This window comes from Triturus cristatus, chromosome 2_2 (assembly GCF_964204655.1).
Source record: "Triturus cristatus chromosome 2_2, aTriCri1.1, whole genome shotgun sequence".
Lineage (NCBI taxonomy): Eukaryota > Metazoa > Chordata > Amphibia > Caudata > Salamandridae > Triturus > Triturus cristatus.
The window spans coordinates 1057281551-1057308882 of NC_140582.1; the positions used below are offsets into that span (position 1 = coordinate 1057281551).

The 27332-nt window shown below is 44.3% G+C and overlaps 1 protein-coding gene across 1 annotated transcript in view; it reads left to right on the forward strand.

Moving 5' to 3' along the window:
- LOC146863144 (uncharacterized) overlaps nt 1-27332 on the forward strand; it is a 607219-nt gene that overhangs the window by 441065 nt on the left and 138822 nt on the right. Inside the window, exon 4 of the mRNA XM_085642558.1 lies at nt 5718-5806. Within this exon, the coding sequence (XP_085498684.1) occupies nt 5718-5806 (89 nt within the window). The remainder of the gene's footprint in view (nt 1-5717; nt 5807-27332) is intronic.

The following is a 27332-nucleotide window of genomic DNA, read 5'->3' on the forward strand; positions in this document are numbered from 1 at the left end:
CCTCGGACTCCAGCCCTGTTGGCCCCATGTGTTCTTGCCCTAGGCCGCACTCTGCGGGCTCCAGCCTGCTCAGCCCCACCCGTTCCCTACATGTGCGCAGCAGTTCTCCCACATCTACACTCTCTCGCCTTCGCCCTGTGTGCCGCTCCTCTGGGACCCGATCCGGACTGACGGACCTCTGCCCCCGTCCCCGGTGGCCACATCGACCCTTCGGGGTGAGGCTGGTGGGGACTTACCGCCCTGCCTCCTGTATGACGCGACCGCCAGGTCCCTTATGTGAGCGCGAACACCTGCATAAGGCAGAGCCGGCCCATCCCCTCGGTGGAGTGGAGCCGCATGCTGCTCTCCCGACCACCTCGCCACGCATTCCTGTCGAAAGAAAGAAGTGGAGTCCAACATGCCGGAGTTAAAACTATCCCCTGCGCCACCGCACCCCACAGCGTCCCCCCAGGATACCCTCCCACCCGCCCCGGGCGAATGTCCCCCGTGCCGGTGTAGACGCTGGTCCCCGGGGCGGGCGCCTCCCCCCCCCCCGCTGCTCCGCCCCTGCCCTGGAGCTGCTGCACCTCTCTTAAGTCCCTGCTTCCTTTTGGGATTTCCACCCCCACTCGCCCGTGTCTCGAACCCCCCCCCCCCCCCCCCCCGCGTCCCCTGCACCTCTTCAGGCCGTACCGCCCCTTCCTTGAATGTCAACATGGGCCTCTTTGCCACGCCCCGCTTCCCCGCCTGCGGGCGTTTGACTGGCACAGCCGCGTGTACCACGTGGCCTTGCTCCCCGCCTCCGCTGGAACGCGCTTCTGCGCCCACAGCGGATCGCAGGCGAGCACCGCTGCTGCGACGCCACTCGCGGCACGCCTTAGGGACCTCACCTTCATGTCGGGCCGCAATATATCAATGCAGCCCGCATCCTCAAGCAAACGGATGGCCTCCACGACTCGGGGATCATCCAAACGCGCCATCTCTGGCCTGCGAAGGCTCCCTGGCAGGTAAACGCCGCTGTTGCCCAAAGCTCCCGCTGCCACGAAATCTGCGATGCCCAACCAATGGCACAACCGCCAACCACGCAAAGGCCCTAACCAAACCAAAAAGCCCAGAGCCTCCCTAGAACCGGCTGTCGTGTCACGACCACCAAAATGCTGGCTCGCGACCCGAAATGGCCGGCTATAAAGCCCCCAAGCCCAAAACCAGCCCAAGACAGTCCAAAAAAGCCCAAACAGCCCCCCGGGTCCGGCTGCACCCCCCTCCCAACCCAAAAACTCTTGGGTTTTACAGGCCTCCCGCTGGTCGCCCCCCCACCCCAAAAGCCCTATTGAACAGGGTGGCCGCGGTGCACCTGATAGGGACCTTTATTTTCTTAGCGTAAAGGCACACTTTGCATTTCTGGCTGCCCCCAATTCAGTTTCAGCCCCACACGCCCGAGGTGGATCACGTAATCTCTGTGCCCGCTACAGACCGGGCTTTATGCCCCACCCGCAAAGCACGGCGACAGGTGGATATGGAGGCATGCACGATCTGGGCGTGGAACAAGCTGCGAAAAGGAGCACACTTGCCCCACCTATGTTCCCCATCCCAGGACATCCATTGATTCCTGCAGTCTTGGAGGCTGGAATGAGGTCACACCTCCACTAGTTAAAGCTTACCTCCTACTCGCCCCCTTGTGTTTACGGTATTGAAGACAAGCTCACTAACCCCTCCCCACAAAGACTAATCATGCACATTTACACTGGCGTGCAGCGGAGCTCGCTAATCAGGTTTGCCTTCGCTTGACCGCTTTGGTCGGCTGACCTCCATGTGTCCTGAAATCCATGCCTTTTGGGTAAAGGTGTTTAGGCACATCACTAGCATTACAGGCAATGCCCTTGACCGCTTGCCCATTGTCTCCCTATTGGGCTGCGTCAGAGAGACTTTCCTTGAGGGCGGCTGGCTGACTGTACTGCTGCTGGTCAAGCGTAGGGTGGCGATGCATTGGAGCAGGCTACAGGCTCCCACGAGGAACGCGTGCCTCCATGATGCGGCCCTGTGCCAAAAACTGCTGGATGGGTTATGGGAGTTGACGCCAGTCCGCTCCCGCCCCAAGGTCAGTTGGGCCCCCCTGACAAGCCATCTTAGATCGCTTGGCGACTCGACCGAGCGTCCACTGTGACACGACAGCCCTCTACAGTCTGCATCCATGCTCCGAGTCACGTCTCCTGCCCGTAAGCCCCACTATGCCTGACAGACACCCTCGATAGATGTGCTCAATGCAGATCAGTGGCGGATGGTCCATTAGGGGCGTTGGGGCAGCGCCCTACAAAAGAAACTGCTCACAGTTGCAGTTCGGCCAACAGGAATGTAAGCAGACGAATTGACCGCTTTTACAATTCGTCTGTTTACATTTCCGGGCCGGCCTGTGCTTCAGGGGTGAAAGTGCGCATGTGTCAAGGCACAGCGCACGCAGGCGATAGCAGGAGTCTAGATGGACTGCCTGCTCATGTGAGAGAGGAGCAAAGCCCCTCACTCACATTGACAAAGCATTAGGCATGCTGCGCATGCCTAGTGTAGTGTAGGAGTCTGGAGATAGGCTCCTGCTCGGGCGCCCCATGCCCTATCAAATGCTAGCCGCCCGCCCCCCCGTCGCATCCAGTCTCCTGATTTGGCAGTTGGTATTTCCTGTTGAGCGGCAAAAGAAAGAGCTGGGAGAAGTTTGTTCCATGGTCCACCACGTGGCAGAGGGGACGTGATGCAACTCGGGACTGGACTCACTGGAGGAGGAGGAGATGCCTGGTAAGTTTTATCATTAAATTAAACCCCCACCCACCCCCCCCCCCAGTCATGCCCGCCGCCCGCAACTGTTGTGTGGTGCTCGATGTGTATGGTGTTGGGTGGGTGTTGAAGAGCACACGGTGTGTGCGCTCTGCATTCCGTCTTTTTATTTTTAAAGTACTTTGTTTGCACTGTGGTGTGCTGGTGGCGCGTTTTATCACAGAAATAACCCCAGTGAAAGAATCAAAACACAACTCGCACTACACGGTGTAGTGCGAGTTGTGTTTTGATTCTTTCACTGGGGTTATTTCTGTGATAAAACGCGCCACCAGCAGCCAGCCTTTGCCTTATAGAAGCGCTGATGCTGACTGTCTTTGATCCTAATAAACACAGGCTTTCAATAAGAGGAGGGCAACCATTTGTCTGTTGGTAATTTTTAAATGCAGATAAACTGAATTTTATGGGAATAGCTCAGTGGTTTACTGCGTCTGTCTCAGAGATACTTGTGTTACTTGTAGTTCAGAAGTTACTATCCTAACATAGGACAGTGACCAGTGAACTGTCATCAAAGAGCTGCCTACAAACTTCATTTTTTTGTGTTCTGATATAGTTAGAACTTCTCCATTCTTTCATTATTCTACTAAAAAGAGTTTGTTCGGGCAAATATACATTTATATCAGTAAAGCCATCCCCCAACCACTGGAGTACTCTTTAAATCCTGAGTTTGTGCTTTTCCAGACCAAACCCCCGTAAAATATATTGCCCACCAGTATGTATGACGTGATTTCTACACCTTGTAATCCTCATTTGTTTATGTGACATTCCGCGTAAACCGATTTGTCTCTGTATAATGTGTGCTGTTATGTAACGTGCTGTGACACCCTACACTCATATGAGTAGCGCTATACAAATAATGGAATGGATATGAGAGAGGGGTAACAGAGAGATGAGGGGCACTAGTGGAGGGTGGCAGTGAGGGAATCCCAGGAAGAGGTCATGGGGTGGGGGGGAGCTACGGAGAAATGAAGGGTGCTGGTGCCGGGTGGCAGCGAGGGAGTCAGAGCAGGAGGTCACGGGGTGGGGGGAACTACAGAGAGATGAGGGGCACTAGTACAGAGTGGCAGTGAGTGAGGGAAGCCGAGGAGGAGGTCATGAGGTGGGGGAACTACAGAGAGATGAGGGGCACTAGTGAAGGGTGGCGTGGCAGTGAGGGAAACTGAGGAGGAGGTCATGGGGTGGAGGGGAACTACAGACAGATGAGTGGCACTGGTGGAGGGTGGCAGTGAGGGAATCAGAGGAGGAAGTCACGGGGTGGGGGAAACTACAGAGAGATGAGGGGCACTGGTGGAGGCTGGCAGTGAGGAAATCTGAGGAGGAGGTCATGGGTGGGGGGGCTATAGAGAAATGAGAGGCACTAGTGGAGGGTGGCAGTGAGGGAAGCCGAGTAGGAGGTTATGGGGTGGGGGAACTACAGAGAGATGAGGGGCGCTGGTGGAGGGTGGCAGTGAGGGAATCTGAAGAGAAGGTCATGGATTGTGGGGGAGCTACGGAGAGATGAGGGGCACTGGTGGAGGGTGGTTGTTAAGTTATCTACAGAGAAAGAGGTCAGAAAGACTTTTGCACCAGCACTAAAACCGGCCCTGTCATGGCCTTTCTGTTTTTGTTTATTTAATTAATGGTCAGGTGATTAGGACAACTGTGGAGCATACTTTAGCATGCATGCTAATTACATTTACTGCTATATTCAGTGTTTCAAGTTTGAAGGTGACTTTACTATTGTTTTTTACGGGGAATAATGAAAGTGAATGATATGGGGCTGGGGCCCAAGGTCAGCTGTGAGATAAGGTGTAATGGAGAGGGGTGGTAGAAAAGTGGATAATCAAGCCTGTAAGGGAGTGCACTGCAGAGTCAGGGGTCAGGTGGAGGTAGTAATGAAGAGGGTTTCTCCCTGAAGGCTCGCACAGAGGGAGCCCGAGTAGAGTAACTTGCTTAGAAACCTCCTCTTCCCATCAAAGGGACATTACATGGAAGAAAAGCACTTTTTGGGAGTGATAACATTTAGAAAGAGACTGTATTGCATTATTAACCTTCCTGCTTCCTCATATTTGCTTGAAAATGCTACATTTATTCACAATCTTTTCAAAGTTTTCTCGGGGGAGAACCCCCGAAACCACCCGTAGGTTGTTTAGGCTCGCTCGCTACGCTCGCTCGCCTCGGTGCAGTACTGTGATAATTTTACGCCTCACCACTTTCAAATGTCACCAGCCGCCACTGATGCAGATGTCATCATCTAACATGAGGTGGATTTCACTGAGTGGCAATGTTATTGGTTACTCTTTTGGCTGCCTTCTCCCTCCTTTATTCCATTCCCCTCTTGCTCCCTTTACCACCCTCCCACTTCTTTCCTCCCCGTCTCATATTGCATTTTCTGTGTAACAGTGCTAACAGGAAGATTACGTAATGCACCGGTTGAAATGCAATCTTTATTGCTGTTTTGTACGTTAAGAAAACTCAAAAAAATACTACAGCAACTTTTTTGAATCCACTCCTTAGAGGTCTTTCTCCCAACACTGTGTATTTGTATGAATAGATATTCACATGCCTGTACGCAAACTACTTGCAACAACTAGGTAAATAACTCTTCCACTCCCTTAAATGTATAAATTACTGTGTAAGACTTCACTCCACGTGACTTACCAACAGCGTATTGCTTGGGGAAATGTGCTATATTTGATTGCACTTCTGAGAGAAGGCAGGGACTCCTGTCGCCGGAGGGCGGTGTTTACGCTTTGAAAAAGACTCGTATGACAGCTATGTACTTGTTTTCAAAATGTGAGTATGGAGGAGAGCGGCCCACAAAGCGCCTTTCATGAACCAGCCTTTGTGGGCACATGGACAGTAAATATTGCCTGAGGAACAGCGCGACTCTTCGACGTTCACAGTGACTGACAGGCTGGTGTTTGTTTTTTTCGCAGCGCCACCAGCAGCTCAGCCTGCCTCTCCTGTCAGCCGGGCTCTTTTGCTAACGAAACCGGCGCGTTCCTGTGCAAACCGTGTGCTAAAGGTAATTGTACATTCCGGTCTATTTTACATGAGCTGTGGAACTGCAAACCTGCAAATATTGTTCAAACTTGATTTATTAAACTATGAGGATGACCCGATAAGATTATCAGTGGATAGAGGACCTCTTCTCGACTTACTACTTAGCTCAGTGTGGGTAGGAGTCCACGTGCCTTATTCGCAAATTTAGTTTTGGCCCCCTCAAACTATTTTGTTTTTAAGGATTTTTATTTAATTATCTTACACTTTTCCAGATTTGATGTAACTGAATGGTGACACCATATCACACAAATAAGAAAACAAAAACAATGTCAAAATGTCAGTATAACAGAAGAGAGGCAAGCAACCACATGATTGAGGGAAGATCAAGGGAGTACAGGCATGGATACTCCACGGACTCCCAACCCTTCCGACCACAGCATCCAAAGCCACACTGGCCACATTTGTCTTCAATATTTCCTTGCAGGATCCTCCTTGACAAACTAGCCTAGAAATATACAAGAACTGTTTAAACCAGGAAATGGCCAATGGAGGGGTCGGGTCAAGCCAAAAACGCACGGCCAGAATTCTAGCCATTAGAATCGTAAAAAAAACATACCTTTCAAATTCAAGGGGACTTCATGCGATGTAACAAAAGTGATCAGCAGAGCGGACGGATAAGTACGACTTACAGTAACCCTAGAAATCTCCTCACAGAACCCCAGCCAATATTGATGCGATGCGATGCGCCTCACGAGTACAAAATATGCATACTGTCTGCGCTCACCTTAACACATCTGAAGCATTCCGAAATAGTCTGACATCCCCAGTTGAATAATCGGTTCAGAGTGTGCTATGTAACTTGCTTGTTAAAGACATTTTTAATCTGTATATACTTTAAAAAAAAAACTGTGCCCAGAACCGCAAATCATGTAACTAAATCCGAAAAGGATAAGACCTGATGTGCTATGAACAGCTGACCTACCGATTGCAGGCGCGAACTAGACCAGTCTACCGTGTGCAAATCATTAGAAAAAGAGATCAACTCTGGACTAAACCATAAAGACGTATAATGAGTGAGAGGAGCAATTGAAAGTTTAGACCTCAAACTTTGCCACACCAGGTAATACACCAGGCGAGTCTTAAACCAAGTACGCTTGCAATAAGACCGATCGTGAAACTTTACCCTTGGGCCAACTTCAAAATACAGAGACCGCAAGTGCCAGGACTTATGATGTATTATTACTAGACATATGCTCCGAGATAGTAGATGAAAAATTATACTTTAAACTTGAAAGCGACCACCCTCCTTTATCTTTCGGTAGTTGTAAGATCCATATTGCGCGGGGCGAGCGCTTAAATTCCTGAATGAACTAGGCCCAAGACCTTTCGACCCGAGAGAAGAAAGCCACTTTTAAATATAAAAGAATAGCTCAAAATAGATATATGAATTTAGGCAGGATCACCATTTTGATCAGGTCACAAAGTCCCTTAAGACCTACTGGTAAACTGTTCCATTGCTCAAATAGGTGCCTAGATTTAGCCAAATCAGGTTCGTAATTTAATGGCTCTATATCTTTGACCACCGGAGAGAGCCAAACTCAGGGCTGGTCTGGCCGTAGCGGGCACCAGGTGTTTGCCCAGTAGGCCGGAGGAGTGGGGGCCGATTCTGTTACTGGGAGCGGGTTTTATATATTGGCCCCCTGTAACAAAAGCGGGAGCGGTGCTTCTCACTAGCAACCCCCCCCCCCCCCTTGCTCCCGAGGCTTGCCCGAGCAGCAGTCTGCCAGGGCTGGTTGCTGTTCCCAGTCCAGTCATGGCAAAACTCCCAGATATTGTGCTGTTTCCACATATCTCTTATCACCTTCCGGACTAGGCTTGTTAAAGAGAATTAGCATCTTAGATCTATTGAGCTTATATCCAGAAAGTGCCCCAAATATCTGAGCTTCATGCTCAATCGCTACCATGGATATGGATGTGAACACTGCCATGTTATCTGCATAAGCAGCTATGCTGTACGTTAAAGCATTAATCCTCCGGGGAGCCAATTGCCTTGACTTCTTCAGACGGTGCAGATATGTTCAAGATACAGCACGAATAGTAATTGGGACAAAGGACATCCCTGCCGTTTTCCCCTCTTTATTTCTAAAGATCAGGCCACCGTTGTCCGTCTGCGTTTACAGGTTGTGATACAGAGCCTGAATTCTACCCAGCATCTGGGAACCAAAGCCCATTGCTGCCAAGGTTGACCATAAAAAAGGTGATTGGCAGCTACTTTGAAAGCAAAAAGTTTGAAACTTTTTCAATTTTCAAGTAATGCATTTTGTTTCTAAAGGTAACACCAGTGATGCAAGGTCCCCTAAGATGAGCCATCTGCTGCTAATGCTAACTCTATCACTCGTGCAATGCTGAAAGTACTCTGACCCACCCTGCCTAACACTAAAATTACCCCACCTCATACTTTAGTCGGTCCATAATCCTAAAATTAAGCATAATCCACAAACGAAACCTACCCCTCACTTTATTCCAAGACCAAACCTCAACATCCTCCATTAAAGTAACACTTATCCTAAAGCTAATCCTCACGCTAACATTAACTCTTTCTAAACCCTAGATTGCACCCTAACCCTGGCCATCTCCCTGCCCATAATTAAACTACTATAAATATCTTAACATTTTCAAATCCATTTTTTGGCAAACCTTTTGTTTACAAAGCAATATTTTTTCAAGCTACATATGTTGAATGTTTGGTCTTTTGAACTATATGATTGAGACCGTTTGCATAATACTCTCAGTAGTAGTAGTTTTGACAGGTGTTGAAGGGCATGGTGTATCCCATAAACTGCTGCATGATTCTACTGTGCAGAACCGTCGACCAACCAGTAGGCCACATACTGTACCTTGCAGTAGGGTGTATATTATTTCTTGCAGCATTCCATTTCATTCCTTAAAGATACTTATTTATTGAATCTTTGCAAAGCTTGAACAACATTCACTCGTTCCAGAGCATTAAACTTACATTCATGCTGAACAAAATGTTTATTTTATATTTGCATTATCTTCTATTATTAAAATGAGATCTAGAACTCTAAACATATGAGAAGTTATATGTGCCCCAGTAAAAACGCAAGTCTTTATAATCGTATCTCCGTCTGTCTGTTGGTCTGGCTATATGCGGAAAAAAGAGGTGTTTCAAACGGGTGTTTGATGGGAGTTAAGGATACATTTAGTGGTGCCTTTAAAAACAAATTGCAAAAAATGCAGAAAGTAAAAAAAAACAGGGAAATACCTCAGTTTAGGTGTTTTAATGTCCATAGATTCTATTAACATGGAATGGTGACAAAGGGGCATAGTTAGTACTTTAAAGTCATGCATGTCACCACTCCTAGATTAGGTTGACAAGACTATCCATGAAGCAGAAAAATAAGAATTGTATAGGAAATGTTTCATCCCCATCTATGATTTAGTTTTTTGCCATTTAGCCATTAGAATATTAGAATTAGCAACTATATTTCTGAAAAGGGATGTTGACTAGTGTGGGTAAGCTACAAACATTTAGCCCAAGGATCTGGGTTCTAATTCTGGTTTCAGCACTTGATTGAATATCAGTGTTTTGGGGCAAATAGCTCAACTTTATTTTATATTGTAAATAAGTAAAATTAATGCAGTTGTAAATATGTGAAACCTAATGATGTTTTATATTTTTTAAGAGTGTACATCCGCAACAGTGAGCTGCAACCATACATTTTCACTCTCGCAACCTTCCTTCCCCCTTCCAACTCCCAGTGGACCACCCTGACCACTTGGCCCACCCGCCCCACTTAAGAAACTGCAATAAGCTTCTCTGCGGAATTCCACTCTGTTCCGCACCTAGATGACTCCACTTGCCAACATGATCCGCGCACATGGAATCAACATCATATCCTATGATGATGACATCCAGCTAATATTCTTCTTCTCCGACAAGGCGCCAAACACCCTGATGAATTTAATTGCCTGTATGACCAAAGTTACCATAGGGATGAAAAACAACTTTCTCAATCTCAACACAGACAAGATGGAAATAGTAATCTTTGGTAAAGACACCTGCTGTGGGAATCCACCTGGTAGCCTGCCGAACTCGGACCCACATCCCTCCCTGCAACCGACACAAAGAACCTCTGAATAGTAATCAACTACCAACTCACCACGACCGGCCACTAGTGTAACGGAACTAAAGGGGCCCCCCCCGCAAGGTACGTGGAGGGGCCCTCTCCGGAATCAATCCGGAGTTCTCGGCCAGAGTACTGTGCTGAAGGGGCCCCCGGAGCCATGGGGGTTGTGTGGGCCTGTGTTATGCCACTGTGACCGGCCAAGTGAATGCAGGCTCAGTCTCCTACTTCCATACTCGCAAGATGCTCAAGAAGATTGTTAAATGGCTCCCCACCAACCATCGCAGAACAGTCACCCATCTCAGTACCAATAAGCTGGACTATGGCAACGCCACTTTTTGCAGGAATCAACACTGAACTGACTAGAAGACTCAAGACCATACAAAACTCAGCAGCCAGGTTAATCCTCAACCTCCCACCCCGCAATTGCATCACTCCGCACTTGAAAGCGCACAACATCCACAAACCAGCACTATTCAAACTCCTCACTCACACATGCAAAGCATAAGGCAACATTGGACCCACATAACTCAGCAACCTCAAAGTTTCACAAACCTACCAGACACCTCCACTCAGTTGGACTCCTACTCGCACACACTACCTGCATACCCAAAACCAGATACTGTGGTTGTGCCTTGTCCTGCTTCGTTCCCAAAGCATGGAATGACCTGCTCCTGCACATCAGAGCCTCCTCCTCAGTTCTTGAATTCCACAAGAAACTGAAGACCTGATCCTTCACTTAGCCCCAACCATGATTTCGGGCCATACAGCTTCTGCTTCAGTGTGAGAATACTTTCCCAAGTGAGTTGTGCGCTATCCAAATGCATAACAACACTTATGGTACACATTCTTGTATTTTTCGCAGCTCCTGTGCCCCATACATGTACAAGGCTCCTTTGCCCCCCAGCTGTGTTGTTGCTATGTAAATACCAATGCATACATATGTGAGACCTAGTAAAGTAAGAATATCTAGGTAGCCAATATTTCCATATCAAATCCTGTTGGTGATATTGAAATCTTCAGTACAGTGCACGCTAATCTCAGATGAACAATAAGCATAAGAATAATAAGGTCAACATTGAGCAGAATAATGGATCTAAGATCAACAGTTATTTCTCTCCTTTGTGGTAGTGGGGTTTACCAAAAGAAGTTATTTATCTGTAGAACCAAGATTGATGATTTACCCGAATAATAAGAATTGAAGATACTATTTAACATTTTGTGTTAACTTTTTGGAAAACTAGCAGATGAATATACTAAAATTGAAGATAAAAAAAGATAAAAAGGGAATCCCATCTATTCTTCTGTTTTTCCCTAAAATCAGACCTCTAATTGCCCGAGATATTTTATGTTAAGAAAATTGGCTCATAAAACTAGAGCTTATTTTTCATACTTTTGCAAATACCCGATGTATAACCTTATTTTCTTGGAGTACCTTACCTGTCTTAAGTTTACATTCCAAAAATTTGCTGGCTTTGTCACAGCTTTTCCAGTAAGTCTGCTTTGTTCATATTTAAGCGATTGTTTCGCTCCAAACAACTGTAAACTGTGAGGCTTCATATTTTTTCATAATAGGCTTTAAGCTGCTTGCCTACGAACCATAGAGGTCCTTTGTGTATCTTCTTTCTTGTGATGTAAAACATAATGTTCAAGGCATGTGAGCTGTAGATCACATGCTTTGCATACTTCTGACATCTAGTGTTGGGTCCAGATGTTTGCAAGTTGTTTTTCTTCAAAGTCTTTCCAGTCACACAGTAAGGTGACTCCTCCTTTTGGTGATAGCGAAATGGGCATCGACTCCATTATTCGATATTTGTTTTTTCACCATCGGGTTCGGATGTGTATTGCTGTGCTCCACTCCAAAACCGTTCTTCGGGTTCCCCCCCGGTGCGCAATCCACTCTACTCACATCGGTATTTCTTCGTACGCGTATCCCACTTCTCCGCGTATCGTATAGGTTGAAGAACATTTCTATTTCGATCAGAAGACTCATGGAAGGCCGTCGGGCCTAACTGGGTCGGTCCACCTCAGTCGATGTAACAGACTCCATTCAAATTTTGTCCTCTGTCACGCAGATTATTCGTGCACGACTCGCACAAAGTGTGCAAATTGTGTTTATCTACCGAGTACAATGAACAGAACTGCAATGCGTGCAGATTGTTTAGATCGAAGAAAATGTTCCGCGATAGTCTGGCTGGATGTCGTGAAATGCAAAGCCAGAACATCGAATACCTGCCGAACATCTTCGGTGAAGTATCCGAGCAGGAAGAATTCAATGCACAAGGGGCCAAAGAGGAGCAAGAAGAACTTGTATCTATTCCGGAATTGGACTCCAAGATGGAAGACGACATACCGCAAGGTCAACATCCCATAAGTACCGAACACCCCTTGCCCCGAAATCCAATTCAGGCCACAGTCGGCACCGAGGAGATGTTTCTAATGCCCCGGCTTGGCACCGAAACACATCGTTAAGCCTTCCGGCTCGGGATCGAGTCGGCCTAAGTCAGGCTCCGAGCTGAAACCTTCAGGCTCCGAGCCGAAACCCCCCGATGCCGAAATTGAAAGTGGCTTCGGGAGCCAAATCTTCTGCACCGAAATGTCATTTCGGTGACGAAACCGAAAAATGGTCCTTTGCAGCTGCCGGATCTGATTTTCGACATTCCACCTCCCAAATTGGACCCAAAACAAAAGGCACTTTACATTAATCCTGATACAGGACATCTTCTTACTAACTGCCTCAGAAGCACAAACATGAGTCCGAGGACATACATTATACGATTCCTTTAAAGAGGAAGAATGTCGGTCCTAACCCTTCTCCTCCTCCACCATGTTCCCCTACACATTCACCACCTTCTCCAGCATTAGAACATTTAGTTATCACACCAACTAACTCTCCACCACCACAGCCAAATGATGATGATGAGGATGATGAAAATACTCATTTACCTGTAGTTTCCTAGATAGACTTCAATACTTATTCACCTACAGACAATGGCCCAGACCTTTACCCTGCAAAGCCTCCCCTCCTGTTGTGTTTAATGCCGGTAAACAGGCCAATTCACAAATCTGGCAGTGAATCATTGTCGCAGTGCCAGCACACAGGCCATAATAGCAGGTATGATAGAGCTGCATGGGATGAAATCGAACAATTGCTCCAATATCTCCCAAATGAGCACAAAGCTAAAGCTCAAGATTTAGTACAGGAAGGAAAGCCCATCTCCAATTCCTCTATTAGATGTGCTTTAGATGCTGCTAACACCTCAGCTCGAGAGATTAACACTAATGTCTTACTCAGGATGCATGCTTGGTTAAGGAATTCTGGTTTTAAACCTGAAGTCCAACAACCCATCTTAAATACCCCATTTGATAAAAGCATCTCTTCGGGCTCGAAGAAGATCAGGCATTGAAGAAAATGAAGTAAGACACTGAGGTAGCTAAATCAATGGGAGCCCTACAGTCTCCATCAAATCATGGCTACTTTCATCGCTCCTTCTACCATGGGGGTCCAATCCACATCCTCAAGCATTAATGTTGGCTCCTACAAAGGCAACACTCAAACTTCCTCCGCAAGAAACTTCCCTAGAGGAGGATACAGAGGGAACAATAACAAAGGTAGGGGCTAGGGTTACACACCACGTAATTCCCCTTCCCCATCCTTCCCTCCGATCATTTAACACCTGTTGGGGGGCGTCTTCTACAATTCATCCCCATTTGGCAATCCATAATTAAAGACAAATGGGTGTTAGGAATTATCCAACATGGTTATTGCCTGGAGCTTACCACCAATCCTCCAAACATACCTTGTTCTCACAAAATGTCACCAGCACATTTACACCTGCTCAAACGGGTAGCTCAGTCACTCTTGCTAAAAGGAGCCATAGAGCCTGTACCGTTACAATATCAAGGATCAGGCGTGTACTCCCTGTATTTTGTAATCCCCAAAAAGGACGGCTCCTTGAGACCTATTCTAGACCTCAGAGATCTAATCCACTACATAATTTCAGAACATTTCCACATGGTGACACTTCATCAAGTGCTCCCACTTCTTCAGGACAGCGACTTTGTCTACTCTAAACTTAAAAGACGCATATTTCCACATTCCACTTCACCCCGCTCATCACAAATATCCCAGAATTGTGATAGTGGGTCAACATTACCAATTCAGAGTACTACCGTTTGGAGTCACCACTTCTCCCAGAGTATTTATCAAATGCCTGGCAATAGTAGCAGCTCATCTCAGAAGACAGCACATCTATGTCTTCCCATACCGGGACGACTGGCTCATCAAAGCCAGCACTTACCAAAAGTGTCTCCGGCACACCCAAGCCACAATTCACTTACTACACCAACTAGGGTTTAAAGTGAATGTGTTGAAGTTCCATCTGCAGCCTTACAGCACACAGACTCATCTGGGAGCTACCATGGACACTCAAAGAGCCTCTACCAATGCAGCCAGCATTATCAGTATTCATTTCATTTGATAACTTTATTTCGGTCAAAGGACCATAAAACTGCGCATACATATGTCATCAATTACATTAATACAGATAAAACAATAAATAACATTTTAAAGTTAAAATCTTTAAAAGAAAAGATTAAACTTTGAGTCATCAATATGAAGATAATTAGGTTAAAAACGTCTGTCTCCAACGCCACATGCCGTAGAGATAGCGGGATACAGCAAAAACGATGTGTGGGTCAGTATCATAGATTAAAGTCCTGCAGGCCTGTTTAAAATGGCGAAAACCCAGATTCCTACAAGTGGGAGTCAGCCAACTTTTCCTGATTAAATGGTAAGCAGGACAAAAAAACAGCACATGTTCAACAGACTCTGTTTTGTAGTTACAAGCAGGACAACTTTCCAGATTTCGTGCCTGCCACTTGGAAGAAAAGGACCTAACCGGTAGGGTGCCATACCTTAATTGAATGTACAGTTTACGGGCAAGTGGGGGTTCTATTTGATCCATGAATTCCTCTAGTTTAGAATCCTGTTTAACCATGAGGAATTCTAGGGTCAATCTACCTATAGCTGAAGAGCTCAAGTGTAAAGAAGAGTTTTTTGAGGACATCAAAGAAAGAATTTCCTTCCTTGGAATCCCAGGACAACTTGCCTCCGGGTTTACCCACATTTCCGGGAGTCCTAGTTGAATACAAACTGCAATAATATGCAGAAGCCACGGGATTTTTTTAAATTTAAGTGCAGGCCAGATCTCTACAAATTCTAGTTTGTACAAGGACAATTCGGGCACTGACCACAGCCTTTTCCAGTACAAGATAGGTCTTGCACTAATAATCTCCTCTATTGGGACTAGCCCAAGATGGAACCTAAGAGGGATCGACGGTGTGCTGGAGGGAAGCCCTAAAAGGGATCTTAAGAAAGATAGCTCAGCCCTTGAAAGAGATACAGACTGCTTATGTCCCCAGAGTTCAGCCCCGTAAATTGCAGCCACTCTTGCCTGTCTACAATAAATTTCAAGGGCGGGAGACACTGGTTTAAAACTCTATCTTTTAAAAACTTTATTCAGACCCCCTGCCAGTTGAACAAGCTTAAGTGTTGACTTAGTGATCGGAGAATTCCAACTAAAATTCTCCGTTAAGGTCACACCAAGATAGACGAAAGTTTTGACTCTCTCAAGGGGAACATCAAATAAAACTGGGTTTGGACGCACCCGCTTGGGGGGGTTAAAAATCATGTATTTGGTTTTCCCCAGATTTATTTCAAGTCCTCTAGACTCACAAAACTTTGCAAAACCGTTCAAAGTATTTTGTATACCCGAAGACGTTCTAGACAATAACAAAGTATCGTCCGCGAACATCAATGCGGGCACTCGTCCTGATACTAGTTTAGGGGCGTCATTATTTGGTATACAATTCAGATGGTCAATAAGACCATTAATGTAGAGGCTGAACAGCGTGGGGGCCAGGACACACCCTTGGCGGACGCCTTTTTGAACGGGAAAGCGATCGGTAAGCTCACCATATTTCCCACATCTTACTTGGGCGTAATTGTTGGCATGAAGCCTAAATAGAACAGCCAATAAGTAAGATGGGAGACCCATATCTGCCAGGACTTCCCAAAGTTTAATTCGGGGAACTAGATCAAAAGCTGCCCGCAGGTCCACAAACACCAGGTAGAGGCTGCCACCCTTAACCAAGGCTGTTTTCCAATACAGGACCTGCAGGCGAAAAATCTGATCTAGGGTGGAAATACCGGTCCTAAAGCCTCCCTGAAAGGTGGTCAATATCCCGTTCTCCTCGATCCAACCCAGGACCCTGTCCAAGAGAACCCTCCCCATTAGTTCAGTATTCAGTCTCTGGGGTGTTCACTTACACAATCACACAATACAAAGATTGTGGAGTCTAAAGCACAAAAGTCTCCATATGAATCACCTACAACTACTAGCAGTGTTTCCAGCGCTCAAAGCCTTCCAAATTCACCTCATAGGCAAAGCTGTCTTAGTCTGCACAGACAACATGACAGCTATGTACTATATACAAAAACACGGCGTGACACACACTCTCCAACTGTCGTGCCTAGCAAAAGTCATTTGGAAATGGGCTACACACCACAAAATGTATCTCCTGGCAGAGCATCTTCCAGGAGTAAACAATCAGATTGCAGACTTTCTCAGCTGACAGACGCAGCAAATCAATGAGTGGGAACTTCATGCTCAGGTTCTCCTCCCCTACTTTTAGGAATGGGGATTTCCTCACATAGACCTGTTCGCCACAGCCCAAAATGCCCAAGCTTCGCCTCCAGGTTCCCACACCCGTTCTCCAAAGGCAATGCCCTATAAATGAACTGGTCAGGGATATTTGTATAAGTTTTTCCACCTCTCCCGCTCATTCGTTGGTAGTTCGGAAACTCAGGCAAACATCTCTCACACTGATTCTCATAGCTCCCACATGGGCATGTCAACCTTGGTTCACCCCCCCTGCTGGGGCTGTCAGTAGTTCCACACCAAAAGCTGCATCTCGCCTTCAGTCTCCTCACTCAGAGCCATGGAGAAATCAGGCATCCAAATCCCAGAGAAGTTAACCTGGCAATCTGGCTCCTGAAGTCATAGAGTTTGGTTATTTACAATTACCACCAGACTGTATGAATTTCGTAAAAGAGACTAGAAAGACTAATACTAGGGCATGTTATGCAGCAAAATGGAAACGGTTTGTTATCTATTGTAGCAGTAACAATATCAATCCTCTTGATTCTTCTGTGCAGAACAGCATCTGTTATCTGTTACATTTACCGCAATCTGGACTAGCGTACACATTCATTCGCTTACATCTAGCAGCAGTAGATGCATACTTACAAAACAGACAATACTTATCTCTAGTCACAGTACCAGTGATTAAAGCCTTTATGGAAGGATTAAAAAGAGTGATACCACCAAGAGTCCCACCTGCACCAGTATGGAACTTAAACATGGTTCCTATAAGGCTAATGGGTCCACCATTTGAACCAATGCACAGGTGTCAATTACAATTCCTCTCATAGAAGGTTGCTTTTCTCATCGCAATCACTTCACTAAAGAGAGTTGGTGAACTCCAGGCATTACCTATACAAGAGGCTTCTTTCAGCTGCACACAGACAGAGGGGTTCTTCGAACCAATCCTACATTTCTTCCTAAAGTAGTTTCTGCTTTTCATATCAATCAATCAGTTGAGTTACCTGTGTTCTTTCCTCAACCTGATTCTGTAGCAGAACGAGCTCTACATACACTTGATGTTAGAAGAGCTCTACTATATTCTGTAAAAAGAACAAAAGAATTCTGCAAAACAAAGCAGCTTTTTGTTGCTTCTTCGACACCACACAAAGGCAATCCCATATCTAAATCAAGCATTGCAAAATGGATCGTGAAACGTATCCAGACATGTTATGTGAAAGCAAAAAGAACTTTGCTAATATCCGCTAGAGCACATTCCACTCATAAGATAGGGGCTACTATGGCCTTCTAAGGGAATATTCACCTAGCTGACATCTGTAAGGCAGCAACATGTTCTATACCACACACATTCACCAAACACTATTGTATAGATGTGTTAGCGAGGCAACAAGCTAATGTAATCCAGGCAGTACTTAAAACACAGTTTCAAACAACCACAACAACTACAGGTTAGCCACCGCTTTGGAGTATACTGTTGTATAGTCTATGCAAAGCATATGATCTACAGCTCACATGCCTCGAACGGATAGTGTTACTTATCCAGTAAGCATCTGTTCTCGGCATGTAAGAGCTGAAGATTTACATGCGCCCACCCGCCTCCCCGGGTACCTGTAGTTTTTGTAGTTCTCGCTTTACCTACATACGCATGGACATCTCTATTCTGCACTTACTAACTCCATTCTCACCCTCTGCCGGAAAACAATTTAACAATGGAGTCGATGCCCATGCACGCTATCACCGAAAGGAGGCGTCTCCTTACCTCGTGACTGGAAAGATGTCTTCGAAGAAAAACAACTTGCAAACATCCAGACCCAACACTAGATGACAGGAGTAGGCAAAGAATGTGAATCCACAGCTTTACATGCCAAGAATAGATGCTTACTGGGTAAGTAACATTATCCTTCTATCCTGACTGATAATTTAAGTGCATTTCAGATTGTTGAGCGATCACCCAATGACACTCCATTTTCCTTACAAAGCATCTCTTTACTCCTGTAAAATCTGTTATATTTCTGTTATACAACAATGACCTATGTAACATCCAATTACAAAACCTATAGAATAGGTAAACATATGGGAACATGATCAGAGATAATTTGTCCCATTTCACTTTCTTCAACCACAGGAAAAGAAGGTTGAGATAGGAAACATTTTCTGAATGGCTACCATGCCAGAGACAAAAGAAATTGTAGTCCCATTACACCAAAGGTTTGTAATCCTGCACATACCTTTCAAGTTAATGTATAGACTTTAGAATGTTGTGTTGTATCAGCTAAGTTTGTTTTATTTATATTCTTTGATCAATGGAATGCAGGTTACAAGTTAATGTTAATATCATCTGATAATTCCTCTGAACTTGCACTCAAGAGAGTAGCCACATTAGTTCCCCAAAATGTATCCAGGAAGCTATTTGAGAAATACATAGTAGTAAGAAGTGACATTTATCTGTATTCATTATTTGAGTTATTACCACCCACATCTTTAAATTCCTCCAACATGTTGCTTTTCAACTGTTTATAAATCAAAATACAAACCTCCGTAGATCTTGATTCTGTCAAACTGGCGATTAAGTAATTTCAATCCATTGACTCAATAACAAATCTAATCATTTTAAGATGTGACTTACCTTGATATGTGCATTTAAGCTCCTAATATTCCATGAAATCAGTTTCATGAGATTTTAAATTTAGAAACTGGAATACATAGAATCTAATTACAACCTAGTTACAAATCTAAGTCAAGCGAGTCTATGTTGTAAACTCTAAGGCTTTCTAAGGGAAAGTTCCCATTTTTGAGTTCTTTCTGTAATTGATTCCAGGGTAACTTCACACTTTCTCAATCTTAACCCGAAAAGACAGATATTAATTTATTTCCTGCTTCTCAATGCCTGCCCTTTATCCTCTTTCCTCCAACTCCGCTTTAAATTCTCTGTTCCAGTCTCAAAATCGGACTTTCTTGTTTAATTACGCTCTTCGCTTCGGTCTTCAGATTGATGATTTTTCTAAATCTAGTTGCTTTCAACTTTGATAGAAGTAAAAATAAGATTAAGACACACATGTCCATATAAACACGAATATCATAACTTCTAATAAAGATTTGTCAAAACTGTTTAACCTAATAACTTTAATAACATTTGCAACAGCAATGCACACTCTAAATGTTTTACACCTTAAGAATAAATACAAAGTTTATGCTCATGTTCTCATCTTGTCTTCATAAAACAATTCTGGCTTAACAGATTTCATTGTTTCCTCAATAAGGGTGCCAGCTAGTTTATTTGCTATCTGGATGCTGCTAGGATATGAATTTACCTTAAGTAAATAAAAAGACAAGAAGCATTTGGCAAAACAGAAACAAGTTGGTTTAATTGAGCGCTGCGGCCGGGAGAGCCTGGACAAAATGCGCTTCCTCAAAATCTCTCAATGTACAAAGTTTTGGCTGTCAATTTATACAGTTCATGAGGTACAATAAAATGTTCTCTACATTCTTAGTCATCAATCAATCATATGTGCCAAATGGATTTTTGTGGGGCCAGTTACATCAGACTTGTTTGTGATGCTACTATTTATCTGTGGAACTGATCAGGGTTTACCCTGGGTGTGTGTTTGCCTGTAATTTATGGTGGACCCCACCTGTGACTTGTAACTCGATAAGCGTGGGCATGGGGTGATGTATGATTACTCCTCTTATTTCCCCATTACATACTAGATTGGACAGATTTATTTGGCAAACCGGCTGGGCCAGTATGTGACGCACACTGAGTCCTTAGGCCGTACTCTCTCAAACCAGAGCCCACTGTTTCTGCTCTTTTGACCAGCAGAGAAGCCCTCAGGGAACCCTGTGTGACAGCTCAACTAAGCGTCCCTTGAAGATGCCGTCTTGCGAGGCTTCCTGGGGGAGGTCGTCGCAGGGTACTTTGAGCTTAATTTGTGTTCAGCGTTCTCTGGCCTGGTCGAATGGAAAGCATTTAAAGTGGTGGTCCGTGGTCATTGTTTGGGTCACTCTGTTGTAGTCTGGAGGGAGTTTGACAGGGAATTGCAGTCCCTTGATGACACGTTATACAGGTTAAATAATGACCTGGTCATGGATGAGGTTGCATTACATAGGCTACAAGAGGCCCTAGAACAATATAATACTGCCCTGCAACATCTACGATAAATTAATCATTCTAGGATTTATAAAGCGCAGTTAATCACCTGATATGTTATCCAGGTGCTTACAAGTCCAGGAGGCTTAATTGAACAGCCAGGTCTTGAGGGCCATTCGGAATTCCAGAAGTTAGGTGATGGTCCGGAGGTGCATGGAGAGGCTGTTGCAGGTCTTTGCTGCGAAGTGGGAGAAGGAGCGTCCTCCACTTCTGCTTCGGTAGATAAGGGGGAGTAGGAGGAAATGAAAGGGAGGCGGAGCGTAGTCTTCTCAACGGTTGGTGGAAGTTCTGGTGGTGGTTAATTTATGCGGGTCCAAGGTTGTGTAGGGCCTTGTAAGCATAGGTCAGCAGCTTGAGTTGGTATCTCTTCCCTGCAGAGAGCCAGTGGAGTTGCCTGAGGTGGGGCATTCTATATGATCTGAGGACTCTGTAGAAGGTGTGCGACGATTCCTATATGAAGGGCGGTGCCATAGTCCAGTCGGTTGGTGAGGAGGTCCTGTGTCACGGTGCGTCGCGTGGGTTGGGATAGCCACTTGAAGATCTTGTGTAGTATGCACAGAGTTAGGAAGCAGGTGGAGTAGATGGCGTGGATCTGTGATTTCATGCTGAGCTTGTTGTCAATGATGATTCTGCGGTTTCTGGCGTAGTCAGGAGTGGATGCAGGTCCTAGGTCTGATGGCCACCAGGAGTCATTCCAAGTGTTGTCAAAGATCAGTATTTCTGTCTTCTCTGCATTCAGCTGGAGGCAGTTGTTTTTCATCCAGTCGGAGACGTTTGTCATGCATCTGTGGAAGTTAGTTCTGGTGGTGGTGCGGTCGTCTGTGAGTGATGCCACGATTACAAAAACTATTTCGCTAGGGTGTGCGATGAAGAGGGAAGGCCACGTAGGCTCCTGGCTTGGCACATTAAGCCTGAATTCCAAGGAGCCCCTATCACTCAAATCCAAACTGGGGACGGTAACACTCTATTCCTCAAGGGCTCTCAACACCTCCTTTAGGGAACACTATGAAACTACAGGTGACCAGTGCCCCTCCCATCCGTGATCTAGAAAGCCTTCCAGGAATGGCTACCACTTTGGGAGATTGCTTGAGAAGCTTTGGATGACCTGGGAGGCCCAGTGATTATCCAAGAGATTTGGTTTGCCATCAAGGGAATGGCTACAGGTAAAACTCTGGACCCGGATTGCCTACCTGCAGAGTTTTACTCCATTGCTATGGGGACCCTGGCCCCGAAGTTGAAGGCACTCTATGCGGATTCCCTGAGACTTGGAGCACTGCCTGAGTCCACACAGGACGCAATCATGATACCACTTCCCAAGACCATCGTTCAGGGAGCTCGTACCTTAGCGTTCTGTCCACTGTCCATGTTCAACGTGGACTTCAGAATCCTTAGCAAAGTCCTGGCACTCCGACTATTCCCCAATACGCCCGCACTGATCCACAGTGACCAAAACGGTTTCTTTCTGACTCGCAGCACTGCCCTCAACATTTTGGTGGTTATAACACAAGTGCGCCTTGATTGCTGGTTAGATATTAAATAGACACTTAACTGTAATCAAGCCTACATCACCAAATCATTTCACTATTAGTTTACCTTTTTTAGGTCAGCGCTCTTATTACTGTAATAAGTATGATTGAGAAATTCTGTTGTATGATCATTCAGATCATCATACATCTTAGCATTAAAATCACCCCCAAGTATAATGATAATGTTTCTACAGCTTTTATTAACATTTATTATGGCATATTCTAGTATCATCGAGACAAAAGTAGATGTAATTCTAGCATACCCAGTTTTGCTATGTCTATCTAATAGATCAATTTTAATGGAATTTTCTGATGGTAACTTAATGGACTTGCTTTGACATTTCAGTTTTCATTCATCAGGATGACAAATCCGTCCACTGCTTGTCCTCTCCTGATACACTTGGCTGGTTTCGATAAAGCTGTAAACCCTGAGACACATACTGGGATGGCTAAATCTCCTGGAACAGAATGATGGGTAAATCCAAAGATAAAATCATCAAAACACTTAAGTCAAATATATTCGAAGTCACAATTTCATGTTCAGTTTGTGCCCGAGATTCCATCCAGCTTATGCATGAATTTATGGAGTTTTGAAGATCTCTTATTTAATGGCATCTTCCAGTTTATAATTTGGGGTACCTGATTTTGCAGGCCCGCAGTGCTTTGGTCATGGTAGATGGGGTCTAACCGGGTGTATAATGTACAAGCTCTTCTCTCCCAAGATCCACATTTCATCTACTAACAAATGTGATGTGTGTTTATGTTGCAATTGGTACATACTAACCATTTTAAGCTCTGATTCAGCTGATTGGGTATTATCTGCTTTAAACAGTGAGAACTGTTTTTACTCTTTATATTCCCTATCATTAGGGATGGTCGGCAACCGTGCTGACTTGACATCTCTGCTTTTAAATGAATTGAAGCTATAAAACATGGATATACTACTGCAATTGATGGGCTGCTTTTCTGCAGTGCTGCCTTTACATGAAGATAGCCATAGGGATAAAGTATTCAGCTCATCTTGATTGCATTTTTCTACATTTGGTTGCAGCATCAATCCTCTTATTATACATTACTTCTGACATCTAATTTCAATCTTTTGCGGTTTGCTGTATCCGAACACCCGCATTGAGATTTTATCTTGTTGCCTATTTGGCCCATTACCCTACAGCAGCCACATATTCCTCACAGTAGCCCTCATTACATTAAACTTGACTTCACAAGGTTCGTTATTTTCTTGAGATGGTCTGAGTGTGTTGAGGTCGGAAACATTTCCTTTATTCTGTCCTATGATGCGGCTGCACACATCTTGTAGTTGGCATAAGTGCTCATGCCCATGCCCATGTTTTCGACATTGGTGGGCATTTAGCTTTGGAGGAGCTGCCTGCAGGTTCTGAACTGTCCGAGGGTAGGGTTGCTTGCAACACCCTCATGTGCAGACTCCTAACAACCACTACTTGCAATACTTTTGAGGCAGTAACAGTCAGTGTTGCCATGACAGTAGTATCTTTTATGTGCGTGCGTCAGCATTTATGCAGTAACTTCTTTTTTAGAAGCTCCTTCATTTCAGAGCTTTCTTTTTTGCCCCGGTTGTTTTTGTCAGGCTAATTCCTCTATGCGGAATTCTAGAGTCATGTTCTGTATGGGTACCCTTTGGTTGGTTACAAATCTGGTTCTAGTTCAGCTTGCTCTTATTGTTATCTTCATTGAGCAACTCTTCCTCTGTAACAAATACTTCTGTGGGCTGATATATACCAAGGGATTCTGTAATCTATTTCGGAGTAGAATTTTTGGCAATACAATTATGCATAGTTACTGATGATGTATTGCTGTAGACTTTGAAACCGAGTCTGATATTGTTTGCCACCTGGAGCAGTTTAGTTTGCAGTAACCGATGTTGTCATAGAAGCTCTTTTACCAGGGCATAAGGTTTTCAGTGTGAGAGGAAGTTGTTAACCGTAAAAATTAAATGAATTCACACTAACTGGTGATCAGCATTCTGGCCCTCTTCTCTTCAGACTTCTTATCTGCATGCCTGAAACACGCTTTGCGTCACTTGACGCTCACGCCCTGGATAAGCACACAAATATTGTATGAGGAGTAGGAAGGGGTTAGGAATTAGAGTTCCAGGCTTCCTTTCAGCACCACTGAGAGAGCACGCTGGCTGACCTTGACGTAGTGCTTATACCCTAAAACATATTAAAGCGCTTCTGACTGACCAGGAGCGGTGATAATCCCCTGAGGATTTTGTCGCTCCTCAACTGGATTTGAAATTCATCATCAAATAACAATCCAGAATTAAATGTAAGCGTCTCAATAAAGACTGACAAATATTACAGGGAAAATCATGAAGATTTATTGAGAAACTAAAGGTATTACATTAAGCAAATTAAGTTGCCAGGAATCAGACAGTTAGTCATTTGTCATAAAACAACCTGAAGCGTAGAATAAAGTGACAATAGAGATAGCAGAGCAGAGTATAATTCAGTTAAGTGAATAAATCAGGAATTGGAGATCAGAATAGGTCATTAGCCATTTATCAACATAATATATATGATATATAGAACAACCACTGACCAATTAAAGCCTACCTTCTCAAATGGTGAGATCAAACATCCGCTGTAGAGCAATTCTATTCTAAGCTCATGTTGAGCTCCCCTATATCAACATCTGTGTGAAAACTATTAATAAAATATTGTTATAATAACAACCCTCTCAATAGATGTATTGTAATAGATCAGGTGTTCTATATCCCCTCTTTAAAGTTCCATTTTCAAAAGTAAGGGCAAAGAGAGAACTCTAAACTTAATATATTCTTTAGCACTCCCCGAACTTAAACCCCAAACCATTTCAATCGACAAGTGGTCTCTCATCAAAAGACTAGAAACCCATTCACGTGCTAGAGCTAAAATTAAGGCATGTCAAGCTAAATGATGAAAAGCTCTTCATAAGATAATTCCATATGTCCTTCCACACTCCCTTAGGTAAAAAAAAAATCTCAAATCTTAAGTGTTTCACTCTTCCCCCCAACCTGATCTACAAGAAATGTGGGTTTCTTACAACAATTCGGCCAAGAAAGCGCAGATCCTGCCTCCTCGTAAACCAACGCAATCGCCATTTTCTTTACTCTATTCATACCGTAATGGGGCGCCTCCCGCCAAATGTTAACACGAAGTCTGACCTGAAAGTAAAAATCCTCTGCACATGAAAATGGAAGAAATCCGACACCTTGTCTCTCACATAACCCAAAGGAAAAGTTAACACCCTTCAAACAATAAAATAAAACACATTTTAAACCCGAACCGTTTTCTTGCAACGAAATCTGTTTACGTATGGTCTCTCATGATAAAAAAAATTCATGCATACCAGAACTGACGAAATCGAGAAAACACTTAACTAATCCCACTCTGTGTGCCAAAACATGTAATGAAAACTCTTCATAAAAAACAGAACCACTAGCGTTCTGAACAAATACTCTAAACTGAAATTATTTGAATATAACAAGGATCGTAAAGTAGACGATAAAACAAAAAGAAAATATATATGAAAAAATATATAAATCGAAAGAGTACTTCTACTGACCATATTTCTAAATCTCAATTCATTAGCTGCGAATTCTACATCTGTATTAAACCTAATTTAAGGAGGCCAATCCGATTACCATTTATTTATAATATATCATGACACATCAAGATATTAAAGTCCTTTGATAGATTTTATTGTAAAGAAGAGTGCTATATCTGTAATTAGGCCTCAAGACAGTTTTTAGTAATTCTGTATGTTTCCTTCAACGGTTGAAGAGGGGACTTGGAACATGCCCAAGTCCCCTCTTCAACCGTTCAATTTAATGCATTCTGTGCCTATAAATTACAATCCATCTTAGACTGTAAAATCATGTTTTTGAATCAAGTGGGCGACCAGTGGCTATCTAGTATCCCCTTTCACAACAGCTCAAATGTATTCCTTTAGTTTCCTTTTAGTAGACCCAACATATCTCAAATCACAAATGCATACATTCAGATAAATGCAGTATTTGGTGTTACAGTTGATGAAAGATCCTATTTTTAAATTTCCTATTTCCATCATAATTATCAAACCCTTTAGTTCCATCTGCCACAAATTTGCAGCAATTACATGATCCACATTTGTATCATCCTGTAGGATAGGCTGAAAGCCACCTATTGTCACTGTTTAGATTCTTCAGTTTATATTTAATAGAATCACTAGGACTTATAGATCCTTTAGAGAAGGAGCCTTTTTATAAGTGACAGGAAGTTTATCGGAAATAGATTTCCTGACTTCATCATCCAGGAGTAGGACACCCCAACGTTTAACTGGGGTGTCATATACAAACTTATTGTCCATTCTGGACATAGTAATACCTCTCATGTTTTCTTCTTCTTCTTTCTGGACACCTTTAGGTTTATTTGATTTCCGCAAACTCAGTCAAGATACACCCTTAGCTCTCCTTCGTGCTTTCTCTAGGTTAGAGATTTGGTACCCCATGTTCTAGAAATCTGTGGTGATCTGTTCTTCCTTATTATATTGGACCTCGGAGCTACAGTTTCTACACGCCCTAAAGAACCCCCCCATAAGGTATCCTTACCTTCTGCTTGGGTGTTTTAGCATGCAACTAACTGTTAACAAAGGGTAGTTTCCAAAATATACGCGGGGGCAGCATGTTGTTCTCATCATATAATTCTACATCAAAAAAATACAATACGATCTTCTCTCTGATACATTAAGCTCAAAGTCACATTAAATATATTCTCATTCAAATATTGATGGTACTCAACAATTTGATTAAAAATAAATGTTTAGGGGCGTGGCCAGGCAAGATGGCCGATCGGAGGTAACCCGTCTCAGCTCCCGGTCCACGCGCGCTTTATGTGCTGAGAAGTGCGGCTACAGGCGCCTAGACGCGCTGCAAACGGAGCTTTAGGCATGGGCAGCTGTGAGGCACCCACGGAGATCGGTCTTATAGCTTGACCGCCGTGGGAACTACCTGGTTCACCATCGCTGCCGCGGAGACGGAACGCGCAGCACACAAAATGGCGGCGCG